General features: G+C 39.4%; 2 protein-coding genes across 8 annotated transcripts; one reads left to right on the top strand and one right to left on the bottom strand.

The window, feature by feature from the left end:
• Positions 1 to 2,873: 2,873 nt before the first annotated feature.
• fancf (FA complementation group F) lies at positions 2,874 to 6,232 on the bottom strand. Its single transcript, XM_067500039.1, has 2 exons — positions 6,111 to 6,232; positions 2,874 to 5,821 (listed from the first exon to the last, which is right to left on the bottom strand). The coding sequence occupies exon 2, from the start codon at positions 5,765 to 5,767 to the stop codon at positions 4,739 to 4,741; it is 1,029 nt and encodes a 342-aa protein (XP_067356140.1). The 5' UTR covers positions 5,768 to 5,821; positions 6,111 to 6,232; the 3' UTR covers positions 2,874 to 4,738.
• A 418-nt stretch (positions 6,233 to 6,650) lies between these two features.
• LOC137125084 (growth arrest-specific protein 2) lies at positions 6,651 to 22,733 on the top strand. Of its 7 annotated transcripts, none has more exons than XM_067500033.1 (10): positions 6,651 to 6,967; positions 10,748 to 10,909; positions 12,955 to 13,085; positions 15,978 to 16,119; positions 16,941 to 16,961; positions 17,268 to 17,331; positions 17,425 to 17,629; positions 17,718 to 17,825; positions 20,382 to 20,587; positions 22,031 to 22,733. In XM_067500033.1, the coding sequence occupies exons 2-10, from the start codon at positions 10,765 to 10,767 to the stop codon at positions 22,080 to 22,082; spliced, it is 1,074 nt and encodes a 357-aa protein (XP_067356134.1). In that variant the 5' UTR covers positions 6,651 to 6,967; positions 10,748 to 10,764; the 3' UTR covers positions 22,083 to 22,733. The 7 variants fall into 7 exon arrangements, with proteins under 7 accessions (XP_067356134.1, XP_067356137.1, XP_067356139.1 ...); XM_067500031.1 differs by having other exon boundaries at positions 6,664 to 6,967; positions 15,975 to 16,119; XM_067500034.1 differs by having other exon boundaries at positions 6,664 to 6,967; positions 15,975 to 16,119; positions 21,907 to 22,043.
• Positions 22,734 to 22,736: the final 3 nt, after the last annotated feature.

Genomic DNA, 22,736 nt, shown 5'->3' with positions numbered 1-22,736 from the left:
GAGTCAGTGTTGATTGATGCTCCTATCACAGGAAGCAGCTCCGTGTCTAAAACACTTGCAGTAGCAGCAGTGGCAGCAATTAAACTAAACCTTGGCTTCTCCTGCAATTGTCTGCTCAGCTGAGAAGGCAAACCATTAACCCTCAACACTGCCTGCTCCTCGGTGCACATGTTAATTTGACAGGAAACACAACTGTGTCACCAGCCACGTGGAACATGTTTTCTCATGCCTAACCAGCCCTAGTGGTCATGGCTGTTGCACCGGTGATGTGCCTGTTAGGGAGCACAGTAATTGGTCAAAATGTTATGTAGACATTTCATTCATAGGTGGAAATTCTTCTATCATTTACCTGCCTGTAAACCCAACCCTCTGTGTTTTTTGCAGGCTCTGTCACTAATATATATTGTTGCCGTTGTTTGTGCAGTTGTGTAATGAAGATGGCAAGTGAATGGGGACTGAGTTGTCATCAGTCGGCGGGGCAGGTGCAGTTTGGCTCCTGGGGGACTGTAATAGGATGAGGCCCAGCAAGAATGAGTGTTTGATGACGAGGTTGCACTCGTCCCCTGAGAACGAACCTGCATCCAATTACCATCCTGATCCCAAAATTTACAGATTATATTTTACACAGCACTTCATCCACACTTTTGCATGAATTTCCTTTAAATTTAAATCTCCTTCACATGTTAAAAGTAATCATAACCTAGGATTTTAAACCAGTAATGAATTAATTACTGTTTTATGACACCCTCCAGCATGACATCACACTACCACAGGGCAATTCAATTTACACACACAGCCTTCCCCCGCTTGCTAATTGCTTTATTAATGGAGAGCTTGGCACCCCAAATCAGATGAAAGAACGCATTATGACTCTCTGGTCTCCACCCACTGATACACTAAATAACATGAATAATTGTTGTTGTTCCTGAATCGTCATGAATTTTAAAATTCGTTTTTTTGCAATGAGTCTCTGCTTAAGATGCGCAGTCAGGACAAAAACAAGACAAAAATTCTGCGTTTGCGATTTATATCCACTGTAAAACGCCTCCATCTTAGTCAGCTCAAAACAGCACAGAACTGTGTGCTATCATTAGTTTCATCTGTGCTTAGTTTCAGCTTCTACTGAAACATTTATGAGCACCAAACTAGGTTTTATAACACCCATACCACCCACAGTAATAAGCAGGGAAACAATGCTACCATATATGGAGAAACATTTTCAGACCTGTTATATGTGGAGTGAGACTTGTATCTTCCACCGCCAGAAGAATGAGATTGCTACATTCAATTGTTTTTCATCTGGTTTCTGGCTTCCTATAGTTTTATGTAAGGTAATCTATCACAGGTCACTCCAGCTCCCTTCCCCCACATGACGTTACAGCTTCACACCCTCCTGTGTCCAACATATTCAGAGCATCACACACAAAGAACAAGAGGCTGATAAGATTTTCACATGATACTCTCAGTAGAAAAGCACTGCCAGATCACAGAGACAGAGGACAACAAAATTATAAATTTATTCTGCAAATTTTTCCTCTACATAAAGGAAAAATATATAATGTACTCTATATAACAATAAGTCTTCTTTAAAGCTGCATCTAAGGAGTATTTTAATTTTTCAGTTCTCCACATTATTTTCTCAATATAGCATTAAAACAATTGCACATCATACTTTCCTAGAGCCAAAAGTTATCAAGTGTATTATGAAAGGCACTTCTTTAAATTTGTAAAGCTTAAACAAGGTAATATTTTGGTTTTGTACTTTTAAAATAAGATTAAACAATACTCAAAATATTTGATTAATTATTTGGCTTTTTTGTTGCAGCTCTACTTGCCCTTTTAGATTTACCGAAATGTAGTTGCTGTCTGTTTTTCCCCCATGCAGCCCCCCTCGCTCTCCTCCTGTGCTACAATACAGAAATGTTTCTGCAGCTACAGCAGTAGAGTCTGACAATGCAATTTGATGGGATGGCAGAAGACAACATGAATATCCTTCATCGGTTTTCTCACAAGCTGCACCAACATTTGATTCGACCCTGTAGTATCCCTCATCTTTTTCTCACAGCTTCACTGCCACAAACCAAAATTAAAGCACTATGTCTCGGTGCAAGCATGATGATGGTGGCCGCATCAGCATCCTCTGAGTGGGTCACAGGTGTGCAGTGGGGCCCTCCTGCGTCTGTGATCTGTCACCGAGGCCAGACGAGGGCCAGGCTGGAGCGGCTTAGGCACGTGCCAAGGGAGGGCTCTAACCCCCTCCCTCCCCCTCTAACCCAACCCCTCAGAGGACTCCCTATTCACACCACACCAGATGGGGGCTGGATTTGAGTTTTAATGAATGCTATCCTTCACAAACCTTTAGACGGCACAGAACAAGTCGCCCTCAGCATGTCTCAGTGCCGTTTGTTGCCTCATGCTGATTCAGAACAATACTACACTGGACTGAATATAAGACACAAGGGAGGAGATGTGAGGGGAGGAAATATTTCAGTTGTAATTTCAAATCCAAATATGGTATTTCTTTTCTTGCAGAAGTGTTCTAAAAACTGTATCACCACCAAAATCTGGGTCTAAGAAACTAATGTGAATTTAACAATGTAGCCTCCAATTATAGGCTGGTTGTGCCTCCTATTGTTAGAAGTGATACACTAATAATACAACCCTGTAATTTTATCTCAGAGGTTAAAAGCAGAGGGCAAGTCACTTCTCTTTATATGTCAAAATCACCAGTACTTACATCTGCTTTATATTAGTGAAGTGGTCTTGATGCTTGATTAGAGGGATCCTCTGCAAAATTGAAAATGATTATTTACATTTAAATAACTCCACATTTAGAAATCAACGACTCTACAAGGCTAACAATAATAGCATTTTTTTTAATCGGTTGTTACGCATGTGGGTTTTTATCCCATCAAAAATACTTTCTAAAACATGTTTGGATACAGGTTTTAATTGTGGTTTGTTGTAAGTGTGTTCTAACTGGAGTCAGACAGTAACACATCTGAATCATCACCCTGGCTGCTCACCCGTTCTGCCACTTGTGTGTAAAGCTGCGAAGAAAGAGTGAGAAATACAAACTCTAAAAAGAAGACTGCCAGTGTTCAGTCCCACAGACTAAATGATCCTGTGCTGCTTGATAGCATGGAGATATTCTTGTTAGTTTGTTAAATAAAATGTTCAAATGAAGTCTTGAATGAGATAATATTTAATTACTTTCTTCACAGTCTTCTGACTCAGATCAAATCTCAAAACATGCTGAAAATCTGACATAAATAAATTTGCATTTATTTATGACACGGGAGGGAGTGAAACCCCTTCAATCACTGTTTGTTTCCACCCAGCCTGATGCATATGTTCTTCCCTGGTTGAAAATAAATTGGTTGTGTACAAGCTGCCCCTTACTCAGTGACCCTTATCTGTCCCTATGTGAATTACTTTCACGGTGTGTTAAACGAACCATGGCTGTGTTGGCGTTTACCTTCACACAGGGGCTGGGCCTCTAATACGCTTTCAGAGTTATGTCACATACCAGCTATTGTGGCCAGTTTGATTGAAGATACCAGATCTCAGTAATTGATCCCTCGCCGCAGAGGTGCTGTGACACATGGGTGAGGCCTTAAATGTGTGAATTGGCAGTCAAGTCACATGACTAGCATAAACCAATGCAAATGGTTAGAGTCAGATCTGGTGCAGCTTTGTGGTGAAGAGGCGATACTGACAGATGGTGTGTGAGAAGTTGAACATGATTTGAGGTGAAGAAGAAATTAGATTACAGAAAGCTTCAGCCTCCTAATGCAATTTTAATAGCTTGTTGTCTTGAAAAACATTTTATTAAACTCATTACTCTCAGTACAGGTCTGCGCGTTGTTGAAATCAGCACAAATAGAATGATTTTAAAACAGCACATCTGTAATTACTTGGTAGTAAGGTAGAATTTATATAATTATTGTAAAATGAAGCTTTGAATCTCCAGAGATCAATTTAAAGTGTGAACTATTTGCTGACTGACAATTTCATTCCATTTAATTCAGTCAGGTCACGTGCTGCACGTGATTACAAGGGAGCTTATGATGTTATCTGTTCAAAGCTTGTAAGCGGTGCCATTTAACAAACATCCAATTGTATTGACTAAAGGAAAAAAATCAATTGAGTATCATGATTCACATGGTTTCAGTATTTATTACAATTAAGCCTGTGAATGTATTTTCAGGCATTCAAGTCGACAAAAGTGAGACTTATTTACGTTATTTTTTTTCATGTGGTAAATTTAAATAATGCAAATATGCTGTTGGTTTCTGTGATAATTTAAATTGAACGAGCTGTTAAAGATATACTTCCAAGTTATTTGTTCACATGTAATTACCATGAAAAATATAAGGCAGTCAAGCAGATAGCATGGTATATGGACATGATACCAAAGTTTTTATGCTGATCCCACAAGTGTTTTTTTTTTGACACTTTTTCAAGAGTCAATATTTATATAATAATAATTTAATAATAACAGTAATAAAAGGAGGCTAAGGTTTTTGTTTTTTATCAATGTTTCAATTGTTGCCTAAATTTCAACACTGTAATTAAAATGTCTGCCTAGAAGCAAAGAAAAGATCCTATGTAAGCTTCTGATAAAAACAAAAATTAAGTTAAATATCCAGAACAAGTAACACACTGCATCAGGATATATAGACATTTCAATATATTTAGAAAACCTTTTACAACTCTAGAGAAAGCCCAGTTCTCGTCACTTGTTTAAAGCTGACAAGAGGTCTCCCCACACACTCAGACCTCTGACATCAAAGTCTCCATCAGAAATTTTGAAAGCATTTAGCTCTTTTTCCATATCATCCCTCAGAGAGGGACAGGCCTCAAACAAGGCGAGAAAACGCTCAGTTAGTTTGTAGAAGGACATGGTGGTGTTTGTGCTGGTGTGAACCCATACCCCATCACTTATGTTGTACTCCATATCAGAGGCCCATTTTTTTAGAAGATCACAATAAGTGTCTCTGAATTTCTCATGTCTTTTGGTCAGGTCCATAAGGAGTGCAATAGGTAGAGCTAAACACATGTGCTGCAGCACACTGGGTTTTTTCTGCAGCCAGTTCATGACAAAATCCTGTGAAACAGATTCTGCAGCTGAATTTTTGGGTGTCAGCAGAGCTGCAGCGATGACCATACAGAAAAGTTCTGCTGCTCCTTCATATCCCTGGAGGATCGAGTCTAAAAAATGCTCTGTCTGACAGGCTTCAGTGCTTTCGCTGAGCAGAGCACCCATCCTCTCTATCAACATACCCCCCTGCACCTCAGCATCAGCACCAACCCCTGACAGGTCTGTGAGAGGACTCAGGACTTTGCACGCTGATTTGCACTGAATGATGTGGCTGCAAAGGCCAGTAACATCCTGAAATTCACTATTTTTGGTGTTCACGGGAGTGGCGTCAAAAAGTATTTTCATAATAGAGAAGGGTAGCTCAGGATTGTTCAACATCCCAACGAGCAAAAGGTGCTGGCACCGGGAGAGGTCCGAGAAAGAGACGCCTGTGTATCCAGGGAAAGCGACTCGCAAACTGTGATTAGTGAGCTGCAGCTGCTTCTCCATCACCCTCCGCACGCTGGGTTTATTGTGAAACCTAGAAAACAGATGTTCGCAGTACTGGGCCCAGTGAAAAGCTCTGTTCACAGTTTGCTTATCCCACTGTGACACCACATCGCTCTGTGCAGCCACAGCCAGCAGCTCCGCCGTGCTCATCAAGTTTTTCAGCACCGCCTCCATGTGGCGCTCTATGTGTTTAGATTTCACCTTCTGAATCCTAGTATTCGACACCCACTGGGGAAGAAAAACATAATCTAATGAGCGTTACTTCTTTCGCATCAGAAGTAATGTTATTGAGCTAGCAAGTTTACAACTTAGTTTATTAGTTAGCTAGCTAACTAACTAGCTAGGTATAAACAACTGTAGCTAATGTTGGGCAGGACTTCCGGTGGCACGTTTCAAAACAAAATGTTTTAAACAAGCATGGTTTTAAATTGCTAAAGTTACCAACAAATTTGATTTCACAAAACATTTTGAAACAATGTTAGGCAATAAAACATGTTGTTTTGTTATATCAACTCACTTGTGTTTTCTCTTGCTTTTCTCTCGTTGAGCTGTGGCTTGCAATGTGCCGCTTCCGTCCTCGCGCATGCGCCCTTGAATGATAACGTTCGCGTCCCCTTCAGAATAAAAGCCAACGAAGTTAAAGGGAAAGGGATTTGTATTTACGATTATTTTCTAGTCTAAGCCAATGTTTGTAATACACACTCTTTTGAAAAATATATTAATTTATATCAGTGTAAAAAGCCACCTAACACGTGGGACTGGATTCCAAATTTGTGCATTTGACTGACTAGATTGAGTAGATATTTTAGGTTTTATTTGTCATGGTATTGGTCATCGTCATCATTCATTATGAATTTCCGACCGTTTATTCACACACACAAAAAAAGTCACATTCAGTACTTTAGGTCCATCTAAATAGCCTACCAGATTTAACACAGGGTAGTTAGAGTCTGTCAGTTGGATCAGATTACACGGGGACACAGAGGGAAAAAAAGAAATCCATTAAATAAAAGTGTTTTGAAGGATTGAATTTCTTGGGCTGACCTGCTGAATTCAGTCCAGAAATGTCACATTGAGACAACACAATGAGCAGGGAGGAGGGAGGCACTGCCAGCAGGATAAAACTTCCCTCCCATCATCATCATCATCAGCAGCAGCGTGAGTGTAAATGCATGTGTGTGTGTGTGTGTGTATGTGTGTGCAATCAGATCCGTGTGCATAAGCGCAGTGAGAAAGACCTTCCCGGCGCACATTGGTTCAGTGTTTTGGAGAATAACCAGTGGATCGGTGCACCGATGTGAAAGGCATGAAAACTGGGATCCAGCAACTCGTGACGTGAGAGGAAGGTGCGCACCAAGGAGCTGAACCTTTTGGGTGAGTACAAACGTGGAGCTTCTTGGACTCAGAGACATTCATTACTTTCCTGTTGCCAAATGAACGTTGGACTTTTAAATGTCTTTATGCATGTTATAATTTAGACGAAAGTTTTAGTTGTAGCCCTTTGCTGTTCTTACCAAAGGGATGTGCAGACTAATGTAAGCATATTTCAAAGTTGGGAAGTTAAGTAGGACTTCCTGACAGCTAAAAAGAAATCAGATTTCTTGCATCTTCTGTCTTGCTTTTTCCCCTTGAAATTAATTTTCTGTCAGTCTGATGAGCTCTGAGCTCCCAGTCATGTCATTGGTTTTAATAAATGGGCGCTCAGACATTTAGTCATAACTCATGTCCTCGCTTGATCCTATTTTCTGAGCAGTGAAATGTCTGTAGTGGCTGTTTTTATTTGTGATTGTAAAATGGGAAACAGTTTTAAAATCTTATTGCAGCTGCAAAACCATGTGTTGCCAAGTGTTGTAAGGGACCAATGCAACATAGTTCAAAACAATTTTATTGCACCAAATTTAGACATAAGACTATGTTTATAAGTCTAGAGCTTGACATATTGTCTGACTAAAATGATTGTGTTGATGGTGCAATTGTTTATGACACAGGGCTTTATAAAAGCCAGTGACAGTCTATCAGATGTTAAAATGTATTAATCTGGAATAAATCAGCACATAATCACCCAGACATTTTATGACACTTTCATGTTTGGCATTGTTAAACACAAAAGCAGTGATATTAGAATGTGTAAAATGATATTGTGAATAGTAGCACTTTAGGATTATTGTTGGTTATACATTTGTTGACATTTATACTTTATTGAACACGGTTGCTGACACAACCTGATATCTAAATACCACACTTACAAAGCCCAGCACATATCTGCAGTATAGAAACGTGCTGAGGTTTCTGGTTTTATTGGACAAACAGCTACCAGATCAGTTTACTGTTGTAGAGGAGAAAGCAAGAAGGGCAGTGAGGATTAGGACAGAGCCACTTTTGTTTTTTCTAATTGATGTGATTCAGCAGTCAAAATTCCCATCCATATGCCTTTCCTGGAGCAATCTGTGGCCAACTGTGGCTGTGACAGCTTTCCTAAAGTCATGAGGCCACTCAGACTGAGAAAATGTATATTTGAATATCTTTGAGCTATAAGGTTTTCTTTTACTGATTCTAATCCAGAGTCTACAGTCTAGCTCTGAACCTGATTCAGACAATAACAGATGAAGCAACAAGTTCAGCAGTTGGTACAAGCTCCATAAAGTCTAATGTGTGTGTGCACGTGCATGTGTGTGTGTGTTTGGCCCTTAGTTCAAGAGGTCAGGCTACAGTGTGGTGACAAGAACCAGGTATGTTTTACAAGCTGGTTGTTTTTTTTGGACTCTTTCCTGGGAAAATGTAGGGTGAAAGGCAGCAAGATGTTTATTTATGATTATGTTGAGTAGAATCAATCTTTTCAGTTATCGTGCAGCAGAAAATTATATATAATATATATGTACTATGTATATAATTTTAAAAACATGGGATAAACAATACCTAAGATAGCATTTCAACCATTGCAGAGGATAAAAATAATGTAAACTTTACTATTAATTTTACCTATTACTGAACTGTTAGAGAGAAGTTGTCCTTGTGTCCTTGTTCTGTCTGTCCACCTGCACCACAGTGGAGATGGGAATGTAGCACCTGTGTGTGAGTGCTGAACTCCAGAGTTTAGTGTGTGTGTGCAATACACAACTAGGAGGATTTTGTTCTTTAGGGGGACCACCTTGGTTGTACATCAAGGTCTTGATGTCCAGTGTTGCACCACAGTGTCATTTGGTTACAGCCAGCTCAGGAGACCTTAAAATGTTACACAGTTTTAAAGGTCAGATTCCTCACATTGTATTGCACTCCTTCGGTACTGAGATGAAATTTTCAGCCATCACAGACGACGAACTACTAGTTCATGACAGATCTGCTTGTTTGAATAGCTCTCCTTGTAATTTGCATCAAATATCTTTTTGCTATTTGCTTACTATGGTAAATGCGTGTCCAAGATGTTCCTACTTGTATCTAGGCTGAAGGTAAAAATGCGGAAATATGACAACTACATTTAATTACAACTTTGTTTCTTTCAGCCTCAACAATGAAAATCTATGTGATGATGAGTGTTGAACATAATATCATCATATCAATCACATCAGCTCAGTCATGTTGCAATCTTTAACAAAAGTAAACTTAAGATATGACTCCAATCTTGGGCAATATAAACAATTCATAAAACAACCAATTTTTAAAGAATTCTAATTACTTTCTTCTGAGTTTTTAAAATAAAGTGCCTTGATTATGTGATTATATGACTTCAGCAGACTTTTGCAGTAATCTAAGCCTTAAAGAAACGTTTTAGTGTCATTGTGATGCCGCAGTCTTTATACGATGAGGCTGTCTCTTCTTTGCATCACAGTCTTTCCATTTCAGTGATGACTATGGAGACGTAGTAATTGCAGCACCCGTGCTTTGAAGTTGTGAATATTAACTGCAGGGCTGTTGATGTGTTATTGCTCTGCTCAGGTCTTACATCTGGTGCCCAGTTGTTTTGGCAATTACTTCCTCTTCTCAGTAGAAAACCCATTAATGGAGTGACACTTACTGAAGGATTTTCACGTTAATGATCATGCAGTGAACCCTTGGCACAATGTACCATGATATTGGCCTGTGACTGTGAGAAATGTCTCATTTACTCAATGACTTCACTTTATATGCAGTAAGTGGCTGTTAAATATTGCTCTGACTATTGAAGTCTGTTGCAGACTCTCCACCAGGCAATAATGTAAGACCAGCTGCAGTGTTGACTGGACTGGATTGGTTTAGACTGTGTGATAGACTGTATCACAGATGGCATTGTAATCTGAAGGAGCTCTTTATTTGTGTTTGGTGTTTGTTGAACAATAGTCCTACTGTGCGACACTGACTGGCATAAAAGTGTCTCTTTTCCAACAAAGAGGGAGACAGAAACTGCACTGTCAGGGTCCATGAGAATGTCTCATGTCATCAGGTAGTCTGTAAACCACACCATGGTTTGGAGGACAAAAGCTCTAAAATCTCTCATCTTTTGTATTCATTTCATCCTCCTCTGATTCTTTTCCAAATAATGTGTCTGAATGTCATTTCAGTTATCTGTTTGGTCTATTATTAAAGAATGTTGTCACACAGATTCATTTAGATCATGAATCTGAGCACACACAGGGTCAGTGGTTCAATCCCCGATCCCGGCTCTAAGTCGAAGTGTCTCTGGGCAAGACACTGAACCCCTAACAGCCCACTCCCATCCCCAGCTGTGCAGTCCCAGTCCAAGCCCTGTAGCAATTGGGGAGGGTTGTGTCAGGAAGGGCCAAATCAACATGCAGACAATGATCCACTGTGGCGACCCTGAACACATGGGATAAGCCAAAAGGACAAAAAAAAATAGCGCACATCTTTAATTAGAGTAGTATCCTATTTTATTGTTCTTTGTATTACAAGTCCTGCACTCAAATCATACTTATGATATGAGTTAGTCTGCATTTGTGCCTTGTGCTAGTGAAGAGTAGCAAACATGGGGGCAAAGATGAGTTATGACATGCAGCGACGGTCACCAGTTGGACTTAAACATTGTGTTCACACATCATACTGTGATGCAGGTGTTGAATCAACATCTTAGTGACACAAACACTGTTAACAGACATGGGAGGTTTACACTGTAGCACTATCTTAAATGACTTATGTGTTTATTTTCATGCTCTCCTCCTTCAGGCTGTCAATAGGGAACCATGTGCAGCTCCTTGAGCCCCAAGCAGCCCAGTGGCCCCAGCCTTGCAGATATGCAGCAGTATCAGCAGTGGCTGGCCAGTCGACATGAAGCCAGCCTACTGCCCATGAAGGAGGACCTGGCCCTGTGGCTTACTAATATCCTCGGTAGGCAGCACCATAACACCTATAGTCTGGCAGCTGTTACAAACATTAGAAAGTTTGTATTATATAATTTACTACATTGAGCTGAAATATTTAATTGTAGTCTGTATTTGTTACAGTTATTCATTGTCAAATTTCCTCAATCACATATGTCAAACAGTCACATTCCTTACATTGTATAACTTTATATTGTATTATGCCTTATTTCCCATAGATCTATTAAACTTTAAAATTGCTAACAAATGGTAAGTGCTGTCAATTAATCTAAATCACAGACCTAGAAATAGCTTCACTTTGGAAAAAGCTGCAAATTTTCCTATTTGTAACATTAAAGGAGCAGGTACAAGTGCTGATGTAAACACCTCTACAGGGGATTGAAATCAATCTGCACCTCATTACGGACTATTTTAAAGCCACCGTATTTTTTATGTTCACATTCTCTCCCATAGATTTATCTTAACTGAATAATGAGACTCATTAAAGGTTCTTGAATAATGCACAGCCAGCTTTGGAGAATGAATACCGGGGGGAGTATTAGCAGAAGCTTTGTGCAAGGTTGAAACAGTATAATAAATCACCCTGTGTAGCATACTTCCGCAGACATGTAGTCACAAAACAAATTCACAATTTGAATTTAGTGATTCCACTTTATTTAGACCAAGTCTTGGGCACATGTTGAGAAAGTTGCAGGTTAACAGCTGACTCAAAGTTCAGGTATATTTACAGGAAGACCAGGCGGGCAAACTCCTAACCCTGGGACTGGTAGTTTAACTGCTGCACTAGTGACCAACCAGACCAGGACAAAACATTTCTTATTTCTCTGTTTAGAAAAGCAAATTGTTTAAAACACCTAAAATCTGTTACAGACTGTAGAGACGAGTGGAGTAAAAGGAAAGTCTCATTTTCAACTTGGTATGGCACTAAATATGGTTCACATAATGGTTTGGGTTTTATCAGACATTTCTCAAAGCAACCAGAAGCCAGTGAAGTTCCTGAAACTGACTCCTACCTGTGTGGCTTAAAACAACTTGAGTATCTTCCCTGTTATCTCTATTGTTCTGCTTGTTTGCACAAGAACCAGCTGAGCCAGAAAACTCTAGTGTTTTGTAGTAAGGGATGAATAAATACAAAGAGTTCAGAAGCACAAGCATGCATTACATGTAAATATCACACCAATTTGTTAGTTTGAACTGTCTTTAGATCTATCATGTCCAAAGAAATAAAGATCTTCTGGGCAGGGCTTGCAGTTTCAGGTGGGGGGAGTGGTGCGGCAAAGGATGAGTGCACTGATTGAGTGGGAGGCGGATGCTTGGTTATACTGATGAGTCATAATATTGTTGTGATAGTTGGAGGAACTATTCATAGGTGTATTTGAGATTAAATGTCTTTGTAAGAATCCTTTGATGTATATTTTCCTCAAACAGAGACGTATGAGGGAGAGTATGGGTATAAGAGGGGGATTTCATCCAATATTTTTCGAGATTTCAATCTCTCTATTCTAGGCTCAGTTACAACATTTGGAACTCATTAAGAGTCGAACCCCCAGACCCCTCCTCCTATAAGAAACAGAACAGGGATAAAAAAGTCTCTCCGGTTTCTTTCCACAGTCACCCCCCTGCCACCACCTCCTATTTCACAATGATCTAAGTAAGAAAGAATGGTCCTCTGGAAGTCAGTCAACTGGACACCACATGTTGATCACCAATCTATTGCTGCAAAGCGCAGGTTGATGAAGCACCACTATGCTGCCTTTTCATGTGCATGTCATTATTATCACCCCATGGTATACTACCTAAAATCCCCCAAGATTCCCCCAAATCATGTTATAAAAGTTTACCTTTTGGCTCCTACAAAGCTGCCTGAACCCAGTAGCACACGCCAAGCTCAATCAGCCGAGTGGTTTCAATAACATTGCATCAGGTTCGGTTTCAAATGGGAGCTGGAGATTTGATTTGATTTCATTGTTGTATATAGATTTTTAAATGACTATTTTCATGAGGAATTTATGGTTCTGGATTCTCTGTTTTCTTTATATGTCCCCTGGTCAGGTCTGGAAATCACAGCTGAGAGCTTTATGGATCGCTTAGACAATGGCTTCCTGTTGTGCCAGCTGGCTGAGACACTGCAGGAGAAGTTCAGGCAGACCAATGGAGACCTGCCCGCTCTTGGCAACAGCAAGGTACAGAGAAACGTGAGGGTTACATTCTGGTATGATAACGGTTACAATAAAAGCAATAATCTGGAAGACAGGATTGGCTGAAAAAACAACTTTGAGCTTGAATGACTTGACAGAACATTGTTTCTGAGAGGGGAAACAACAGTCAGGCACTAGTGAAAGATTATATCAGACTGAATGGCAATTACTTTGGTCTCAAACAATTAGAAATGTGAGATCCAGAAATTCAGACATACTAAGTAATACAGGTTTTGCCAATGTTTATAACTTAAATTCTTGTTTACATGTTGTTGTGGGTCTTGTTTTCTGAGGGGGGTCTTTTTCTGTATAATGAATTCGAACCAGATGGCTTTAAGGCAACAGTACTGAAGTAGTTTAGACTCTCAGTGAGATGGCTAATATAGGTTTCCCAAAATAAGATTATTACCAGCGATTCTTTAATCCTTTCCATCTCAAAGAGATGTCAATATCAACATCTCTGGATGGTAATATGTGACACAAAGTGACAACTTGGTGAAATTAGTAAATAGCAATGTATATGTTGTCCACCTTTTGTCTCAGATTTTACTTGATGGGTTTTTCCAGCTATAGCGACCATGTGCTTTGCGTGGAGATTCACAGTTTCAAAAAACAGCGCACAAAAGGTTGGATGGGGATGGGGGATGGGGGATGGGGGATGGGGGGCCTGCAGTGTTCAGTGGGGCAAAAAAAGGTAAAATAAAGCTGGCAACGATATGTCTATTGATGGGGGCCCACATCCTATGTGAGAATAGGTACAATGTTGTTTATTTTTCAAATACCAAATGAGGGTTTAAGGAATTGTATAATATTAAAAAGTAACCTCACAGATGGTTTTCTCTAATTTAACCCAGGCAGCTGAAGAGCTATTAACCAATCAGAAGAAAGTAATAGATTTATTTAAGTAATGTAATAATATAAATAATGTAAATATTCCATATTCCCATAAATATTTATTTGCAATCATAGACTTTTGTAAGAGAAAAATATGACAACATTATTATCTTGTATATATGAACTTCTTTTGTACTCTACAGTAGATATATCCAGTACTCACAAATGCATGTGTAGTAAATGTTAGCAAAACAGATAAAACACGATTAGGTCATGTTTCTGCTCAGATGGAGAAAAAGAAGCAATGGAGTCTTCTGTTGGCTCTCCAGTGAGAGTTGTTGATGTTTCCACTGAGGCATTACTGCGCTGATGACGGTGGGTCTCCTGATCTCAGTGTGTGTGCAGAGGCACAGATGTGAGGAAATATTTGAAGTCAGTGACCGTGGGCACTACTGAAATAGACGAGCCTATTGATTGTGGAGGCCAGAGAGAGCGAGAGCAGAGGAGCCCTGAGACAGGCAGGCAACTCTGACTTCATGGTGTTTTATTGTGGGCATAATTTATTGTTGTTTTGTCTATGCCATAGCTTGTTACGGCTTATATTAAGGGCTTTCAGTTTAATGAGCTATGAAATATTAATGTTCCTGGTGTCTGATACACTGTACTTCAGCTTAGGACACTGCAGGTTTACATTTCATGGAAAATAACTGTTGCTCTATAAGCTTATCGTTGCATTTTAAAAGCTAAAGTTGTTTATGGTCATATTTTAGATTTTACATTTACATTTATATTTTAGAGAATTTCCATCCGCTTCATAATAAGTTGATATGGTGTGTTGAGTGGAACTAAGTGATTCCAGCACAGACAAATGATAAATCAAACTTTACAGATGCCGAGTCTTGCACGTCTCCCCATGTGTTTACATCAATCAATATCAACTACAATTAAATGAAGATGATAGTTCTTTCTTGTCATATTATGGCCACATGCCAAGTTCGAGACAACCACCTCATTAACTGTTTTAATTTATTGCCTTGGTACTGAAATTTAATGCTTGTGCAGACAGTTTGATGAAGCAATCATGCAATCAGTGCAGACTCCAGACAGTTTGTGCACAGGAAAAAGTTTGCCACACAACTCCCTAAGCTTTACAGGTGATGGTGGGCAGATTTTATAACTGCTGAACAGCCTGTTTCCTCCTTTTTTTTCAGTCAATAAGTGAAGCAAGAATCAATTCTTTAAAAAGTGAACATGTTAACAATATGTTGCAGGTCTCCATAAATCAGGAGTTCATAATTTTTCCTCAATGAAAGAAAATTGGGACTTTTAAACACAGTACTTTATTTGTTCGCAACCATTAAACATGTTGTCTTTCAAAGCTTCTGTGCCTTCTGTGCAATTATTACACATTTAAGGTCGCAGATAATTCAGCGAGTAACCGCAGAAATAATAACATGTCATGCCGATTGTTAGATCAAATGGCACTGACAATGTGGTCAACATTATTTCTCCAGGAATGCAAAGTAATTCAACAACAGAAAGGATCCCAGACAAAGTAAAAAGGAGAGCCTGGAAAGAAAAGAAAAATACCCACAAAAGCCTGCATATTTCCAGCATGAGCTCACTGCACCTTTCTCATAGCACGGACGCACATATCCTGTATTAAAACCACAGCAAGGCGCATAAATCTCCCCATGTGGGTGTTGAAACCCATAAGCATGTTATTTGATCCCAAATCATTGAACCTCTGGTAAAGTAGCTCTGGCTTTCTAACCCGCCATCTCCCATATTGATCTGTATGACAAAGGACCTCAATCCTGTGCTGACACCGAATGTGCAGATGAGAAGTGTTTGGCTCCATGTTTTGACAGAAACTCGGGAGGTTGGGCTGAACAGTCACTCTGATGGATGTTTGTTTTCACTCTGTCAAACACAAAATAAAAGCTCGTGTTCAGTACTATTCATCAATGAAAGTTAAATGATTATCTCCATCGTAGGTTCATGACATGAACATAACTACTACTTGCTCTCTGTCTGCAGCAGAGTATTCCCTATCGAAAAATCCCCTGTCGTCAGAGTGCGCCCTCAGGGTCTTTCTTTGCAAGGGACAACACAGCTAACTTCCTGGCTTGGTGTCGAGAGGTTGGAGTTGGAGAAACATGTCTGTTTGAGTCAGAAGATTTAGGTGAGTCTGCAATTGTTTGCCATAAACATCAAAATTGTAGAATCTGAATGTAGGACAAACAGGACATTTGGCCTTCGGGTGTCAGTGCCACTACCAGGGCTTTTGAATCTGTCTCCTGTTAATGGCCTTATTGTGCAGGTAAAGTATCACCCTGGCTGGACTGCTTCCCTCTCCTCTGTGTAACTAAGAGGACCTATATCTCCAGGCTCTGCTTCAACTCTGCACAAAGCTCACAAGGGCAGCATTCTGCTGGGAGCACTGTGATGGGATAAGGTCTAATACTGTGCTCATGCACATAAGTTATAGAGTTAAACAACAGGAGCAATGACAGAGGACTGCAAGTTTGTGAGAAAGTAGGCCAACACTATGCAAATGTTTTCCTCAGCTCAGAGCAGGGATATGTTGCTCCCTTCCTTATTCACACACTAATCTACTGCAAGGATTTGGTGCCTGTTATATCACTGAAAATATGTTTGGAGTTAAGATGTGTCTGGACTGAAATAGCAGTTGTACAGTATTTGACCTTGTCTGTAACACAAATACCAGTAATTTATGTTCATTCTTGTAATTTCTGACTAGTGTCTGGTCGACTATCACCAAGTAATTTTAAACTATTCAAATAATTTTCGAAGACAAAGTCACACACATACACACATTCTAAAATGCTGATAGATCCACGTTCAACTACACCCACTTTCAAATGAAATATTTGTCATTTAAAGTGTTGCAGAAATACTGAAAGGTAAACAGCTGACATGTCTTCTTCTTTCTGTCTGTCTCTCTCTTTCCTTCTCCCTTTCTCGACGGATTTATCAGTTCAGCAGTAGATGTAACAACACCAGGTTTGCTATCACGTAGTGGATATTCTTTCTATAAAGCATGGTGTGGTGTATCACATGTATTATACATCTTCTACCCACTCTTACTGTTTGATCAAGTCTTATTATATATCCCACGTTTGAACAATGCTCATCTTCTTGTGATTTGGGACAAACAGGATTGTAGAGGAAAGAAGGTTTGGATGCATGTTCAATCCATGAGCCAGTTTGATCTTGCATCGTGTCATTCTCCATTGTCACTTTCATTGCTGTGTTATATTATGACAATGCCATAATTATCCAATGCTTAAAGTCGATCTCCTTCCATAGTTCTTCATAAGCAGCCACGAGAAGTGTGCCTCTGTCTTTTGGAACTGGGACGGATAGCCTCACGGTATAGTCTCCTTGACTATCCTTGACTATTAAATATGTGGAATTATTTATCATGTTTTAATTCTAAACATTACTCTTTGTTTGATTGAACTAGGTACAATGTGGAGCCTCCTGGCCTTATAAAGCTGGAGAAAGAGATTGAACAAGAAGAGAAAGTACCTCTACCTCCTCTATCACCTGTATCCCCACCTCAGCCGCTCTCTCCGTCTCAGTCTCCCTCCACGTCTCCTTCCCCATGCCCAACTCCAACCAAAGTCACCTCTATCAAGAAAAGTACAGGGAAGCTGCTGGATGATGCTGTATGTCAACATCACCGTTGTACTTTTTTTTACATTGGAGTTTTTAAAGGGAACACATCATTCACATCCTTATCGTTGTGTGTTACAGGTGAGACATATCGCTGATGACCCACCCTGCAGGTGTCAGAGTAAGTTCTGTGTCGAGCGACAGTCACAGGGTCGATACCGTGTTGGAGAAAAGATGCTCTTTATCCGGGTGAGTTTTTTTCACTATGGATGCTTTTGAAATAATAAACTTTAGTCGATATATTATATATTGACATTATATTGTATATTGACATTATATTATTACTTTTACTTCATTTTACTTTGAACTTAGTAAACAGTCTGAATACTTCTATTACTTTACTTTATATACTGTTTGCTTTTGCACCTTATAAATCAAATATGCACCATACTGATGCAGTGCATTGAGAATATGTTCTGCTAATTGACTAATAAGAAAAATGTTTTACATAACAGTTCAGACCAGGCCTCTGTTCATTCACACAGCATATAGCATGTCGACCCGTAGGGCTGGCTTTGGGATGAAAGTCCTCCATTGTGTCTGAAGAGCCCATTTCTGCTGCAATGCCTCATTCACTTAAACAGAATATTCAGTCTGCAAAAGGCAACTAACATCCACATGATGAGATCACCATACATATTATTATTTAATATCTTACTGAGCTGCAACAGTGGAGAATGGCTGTTGCAATTGTTACTTACTTATAATCAACTCAGGAATAGACAAATGGAGGCTAAAACAGATTAGAGATGTGGCTTAGTCCCCCTGGGATTCTGGTTACTTGGCAACCTACAACCAGGATTCACACCTCGAAGAATGTGATTCATGGAGTGGCATGTTTAGGATGTGCAGACATGCATAGGAGAGTTTACTCTTTGATGTCCTCTGCTGTCAGGAAGTTACACTGCAACCAATTTGAAATCTAAATCAAATCTCATTGGAAGATCTGGATTTACAAAGCTGCTTTAAAATAAAAATCAGAATGTAAAGACTTGTCCATTTGTCCATGATAGAATAAAATATAATAAAAGTTAGAACTGAATCAAATCTGAATGTGTATAATTTATACAGTTTGACTTTATGCTTAGTCCTCATTGTGTTGCTAAGCAACCAAGGACAAATGGTTAAAAAAACTAAAAGTGTTGGTTGGAGTTTAGTCTGCACTAACTTACCTGTCAATGTAGTTTTTTTATGACTTTATCAAGCAAATTCCCATTTTTTTCCAAAGACTATTAGACCCTTGGTTCAAATATAAAAAGCCTAAAACCTTTATCTAAATACCACCACCCCCAAAAGTTTACAAAAAGAACAGCAGCCCAGGGAGAGCCACAGAGGAGGGATTCAGATAGAGCTGCAATAGATGGCATATATGTTAACCATAGTTAAACATGGTATGTTAACCACATCATTTGATCAGGCTAAAGCTGATCTCTGTCTCTCAGCCAGCGCTCTTCACACTGAAGCTTCTTTAATTAAAATTCCTCAGATGCCCCCCACCCCCCAGCAGAGGCATCCACTGAAAAGGCATGAATACTGTAAAGCCAGTCACTGTCTGTAAGCAGAGCAAGGACAACAGTGGCATATTTCACATAGTATAAGAGTTTACTTCACCATAACACGTTCAGGCTGAGAGGCTGACCTCCCCAGCTCCTGGAATAAATGAGGTGACTGTAGCTCCAAGGGGGCCGAGTAAAATCACATTGTTTGTGAGAAGTGTTGTCCCAGCTCAGCCCCAGGCCTCTGCCCTTCCCTGGGCTGCTGAGGAGGAGCTCGACTGCAGTAAGGGTCTCGTCCCAAAGCAAGTGTGATTGAAACCCATCTAGATCACACAGCTCTATTAAATCCACAGTCACCAAGCCTGGAGGCCTGGTCCTGGTGATTGGAAGCACTGCCCCACTGTTGCCCTCTAGATTGATTCTTTAAAGAGGCTTATAAATGTTGCATGTTATGCTGCTGGAGGGCAGGAAGCCTCATGTCTGGCCAGACTGAGGTGACAATGTCATAGAGTAGTTTATCATTTTATTGAATGATTTAGTTTGGTAATTGTCTGAATCATTCTCCTACTGTTTTCAAAGGCAAATATAGCATCCTGATAATCTTTACAATAGCCTGTTTATTTATTCTTCATTTTAGAAGGGCATTCCTTAAGCCAGCTTGTTATGGGGGTGTAATAATGTGTTAATGAGGAAGGGGGTAATATGGCTTCACAGTGAGGCAGACATGTTTTATGTGCATGGCCTCTGGGGAATGCAAGTGTCTGAGCATCCAATATACCAGAGTCTTTTATTTTTCCTTCTCTTTATTATAATGGCAGATGTTGCCATGGTACCCAGTCAGGAGAATGTGTGAGGTGGCATCATTTTGAGTGTTGAAGGCTGGCAATGAACAAAATAGTTGCAAATAATTCTTTAAAGGTTTTGTCCTTTATAGTGATGAAAAAGACCCTCTGGGTTGACTGACATATACTGTAATTATCCACAAGTGACCACCTCCACCAGATGTGTGACATTTGTGTTTCTCCTAGTGACTATTTAATAATTTGATATTGTAATAAAATCCTACTGACTTTGGTGGTCCCCTGACTTTGTGTTCAATGCCACCGAGAGATTTGCATTTGTTGTACTTATTAAGAAAAATCAGTCAACAAGCTGTGACATCAAAGCCAATCTGTTCATTCAACTTCAGACCCATTGACACTTTAACAATAGAATTGACAACACAATCCTATTTCATTTCTCATTGCAGATGCTGCACAACAAACACGTAATGGTGCGTGTTGGTGGAGGCTGGGAGACCTTTGAGAGCTACCTACTGAAACATGACCCCTGTCGTATGCTCCAAATCTCCCGGGTGGAGGGCAAGGTGTCCCCTGTCAACAGCAAGTCCCCAAACATCAAGGACCTCACCCCTGACAGCTACCTGGTGGTGGCAGCCCACTACCGCAGCAAAAAGTGAGGACCTGAAACTGAAACCTGTCATTAAAAAAAGACACTGCCATTGTTTCTTTCATCAAAAATGGATGTGTCTGTCTAACATATCATCTTTTTAAAATAAATATTGTGGCTCCAGATACAACATCATTCATAGTTGGCTCATTTGTCTAATAGAGATGTCCAAGTTTTCCACGAATTAAAGAGAATTAAATCAAATGTCCAAAAAAATAACAAAATAAGAAAAAGTATTACCTGTAGCTGGTAAAATAGTTTGTTTTTAGCCCATAAACTTTAAAACTATAGACAGATCTATAACTGTAACGTGTTCAAATTCAAAATCTTTTTGAATGAATTTAATTAATTGGATGGAGAGTTAAGGACTTTTATAAAGCCACTATTTCTTGGCAACTTCTTTTGGATAATTACATTTTTGTGTGTGTGGTTCGTATTTGTCAATTTAATTTTAACGCAATGTACTGTTTTTCTTCCTTTTTAATTTTCGCATAAATGCCTAATAGGATATTGAATAATAGGCAGTTTTGGTAGACACCACCTTCTAACAGCAAATTAAAGTTTACAACTTCAGTGTAAAAGTTCAGTGTGTGTGTATGTTAATAATAAGCAACTGTAATGCACTTTGGGTACCAATAAGGTGGAAAAGCGATATGTACAGTAAGTGCAGCGCGTATTTTACAGCGGAAACCATCCAACCAAAAGACATGTAATAAATCTAATTCTAAATGATACTCCATTGTGTTCTTGTACAAACTGCCAAATCTCATAGGTCATGCAGTGTATTTTTTGCCTTATGACGTTTTCTCATTAGGTTAACAAGGTGACAAAATACCAAAGGTTTCTTTACATGTCTTCAATATACTATATTTTTTGAGTAGTTTTTGGATAGTTGCTTGTATCAGTTTATGCTGTAAAAAGATGATAAGTCACAAAAGAGAATCTCAATGAAGGTTCTGCACTCCACTTTGTTGCAATACTGACCTCTAGAGGTGGTGAAATGTCAGAAATAATATTTTTTTGTTTAGATTCATACAACTAAGATACAATTCACAGTGTACTTTTCCTCTAGCATGAAATTGTGAAAAAAGCGGTTATGTTGTTTAACCCACAAGTTGTTTTCTGTTATAATTAAAACTCAAATCTTTACAATTTGTAGTCAACTTGTCTTGAGCACTCGGTCAGCTGTTTAAAAATACATTTAAACACAAACAAGCCCTCTTGGCTCCTGTTTTACTTAAACAACTAAAAGTTCATATATACACCTGTGAAATTCTATCAGGAAGCATATGTCTCTATTGCGTCTTCTTTTCCTTTTCTTTCAGGAGTCATCACAGCGAATCGTCTGCTTCCATCTAACCCTGTCCTCTGCATCCTCTTCTCTCACACCCACTAACTTCATGTCCTCTCTCACTACATCCATAAATCTCCTCTTTGGTCTTCCTCTAGACCTCCTGCCTGGCAGCTCCAACCTCAGCATCCTTCTACCGATATCTTCTGAGTCTCTCCTCTGGAAATGTCCAAACCACCTCAATCTCCAAAACATCTAACGTGAGCTGTCCCTCTGATGTCCTCATTCCTGATCCTGTCAATCCTCATCACTCCCAAAGAGAATCTTAACATCTTAAGCTCTGCTACCTTCGGTTCTGCCTCCTGTCTTTTCTTCAGTGTCACTGTCTCTAAGCCGAACAGCATCACTGGTCTCACCGTCTCGGACACCCACCTTTCATTCTTGCTGATACTCACACCTGACACTTCTCTCCACCTGCACATTCTTCCATGCCTCAATTGCTTCATGTTAGATATTTTGCAAACAATAATTTAAACTATTTAAAAATCTTACCTGAACTAGGATCATCACTTTGTCGAATTTTACTCCTACACACCCACACAAGAGTAGCAGAAATTAGATTTATTGTAGCAAATAACATTTGTTAGATTTACTTTTCTACAAAATGTCAGGAGCACCAGAAGCATTCAATGGTAAAGTGAAGGCTGTTAGAGATGCACTCAGTAAAGCATGAAAAAGTACATATTTCAGAACATACACACTTCTATTAAACCTTGCCTTCAGTTTCTTCAAAATTCCTTTATATATATATATATATATATATATATATATAAAGAATATTCACAGAATATTGACAGACTATGC

Source organism: Channa argus, chromosome 4 (assembly GCF_033026475.1).
Source record: "Channa argus isolate prfri chromosome 4, Channa argus male v1.0, whole genome shotgun sequence".
In the NCBI taxonomy this organism is placed as follows: Eukaryota; Metazoa; Chordata; class Actinopteri; order Anabantiformes; family Channidae; genus Channa; species Channa argus.
The sequence above is the reverse complement of the archived record's forward strand: the minus strand, read 5'-3'. Positions and strand labels throughout refer to the sequence as shown.

Bases quoted from the DNA above. Each gene is read 5' to 3' on its own strand.
- fancf (XM_067500039.1), bottom strand. From the start codon at position 5,767: ATGGAGGCGGTGCTGAAAAACTTGATGAGCACGGCGGAGCTGCTGGCT.
- LOC137125084 (XM_067500031.1), top strand. From the start codon at position 10,765: ATGTGCAGCTCCTTGAGCCCCAAGCAGCCCAGTGGCCCCAGCCTTGCA. The intron at 10,910-12,954 runs GTAGGCAGCACC...TCCCCTGGTCAG, and splicing joins GTGGCTTACTAATATCCTCG to GTCTGGAAATCACAGCTGAG. The intron at 17,630-17,717 runs GTATGTCAACAT...TGTGTGTTACAG, and splicing joins GGAAGCTGCTGGATGATGCT to GTGAGACATATCGCTGATGA.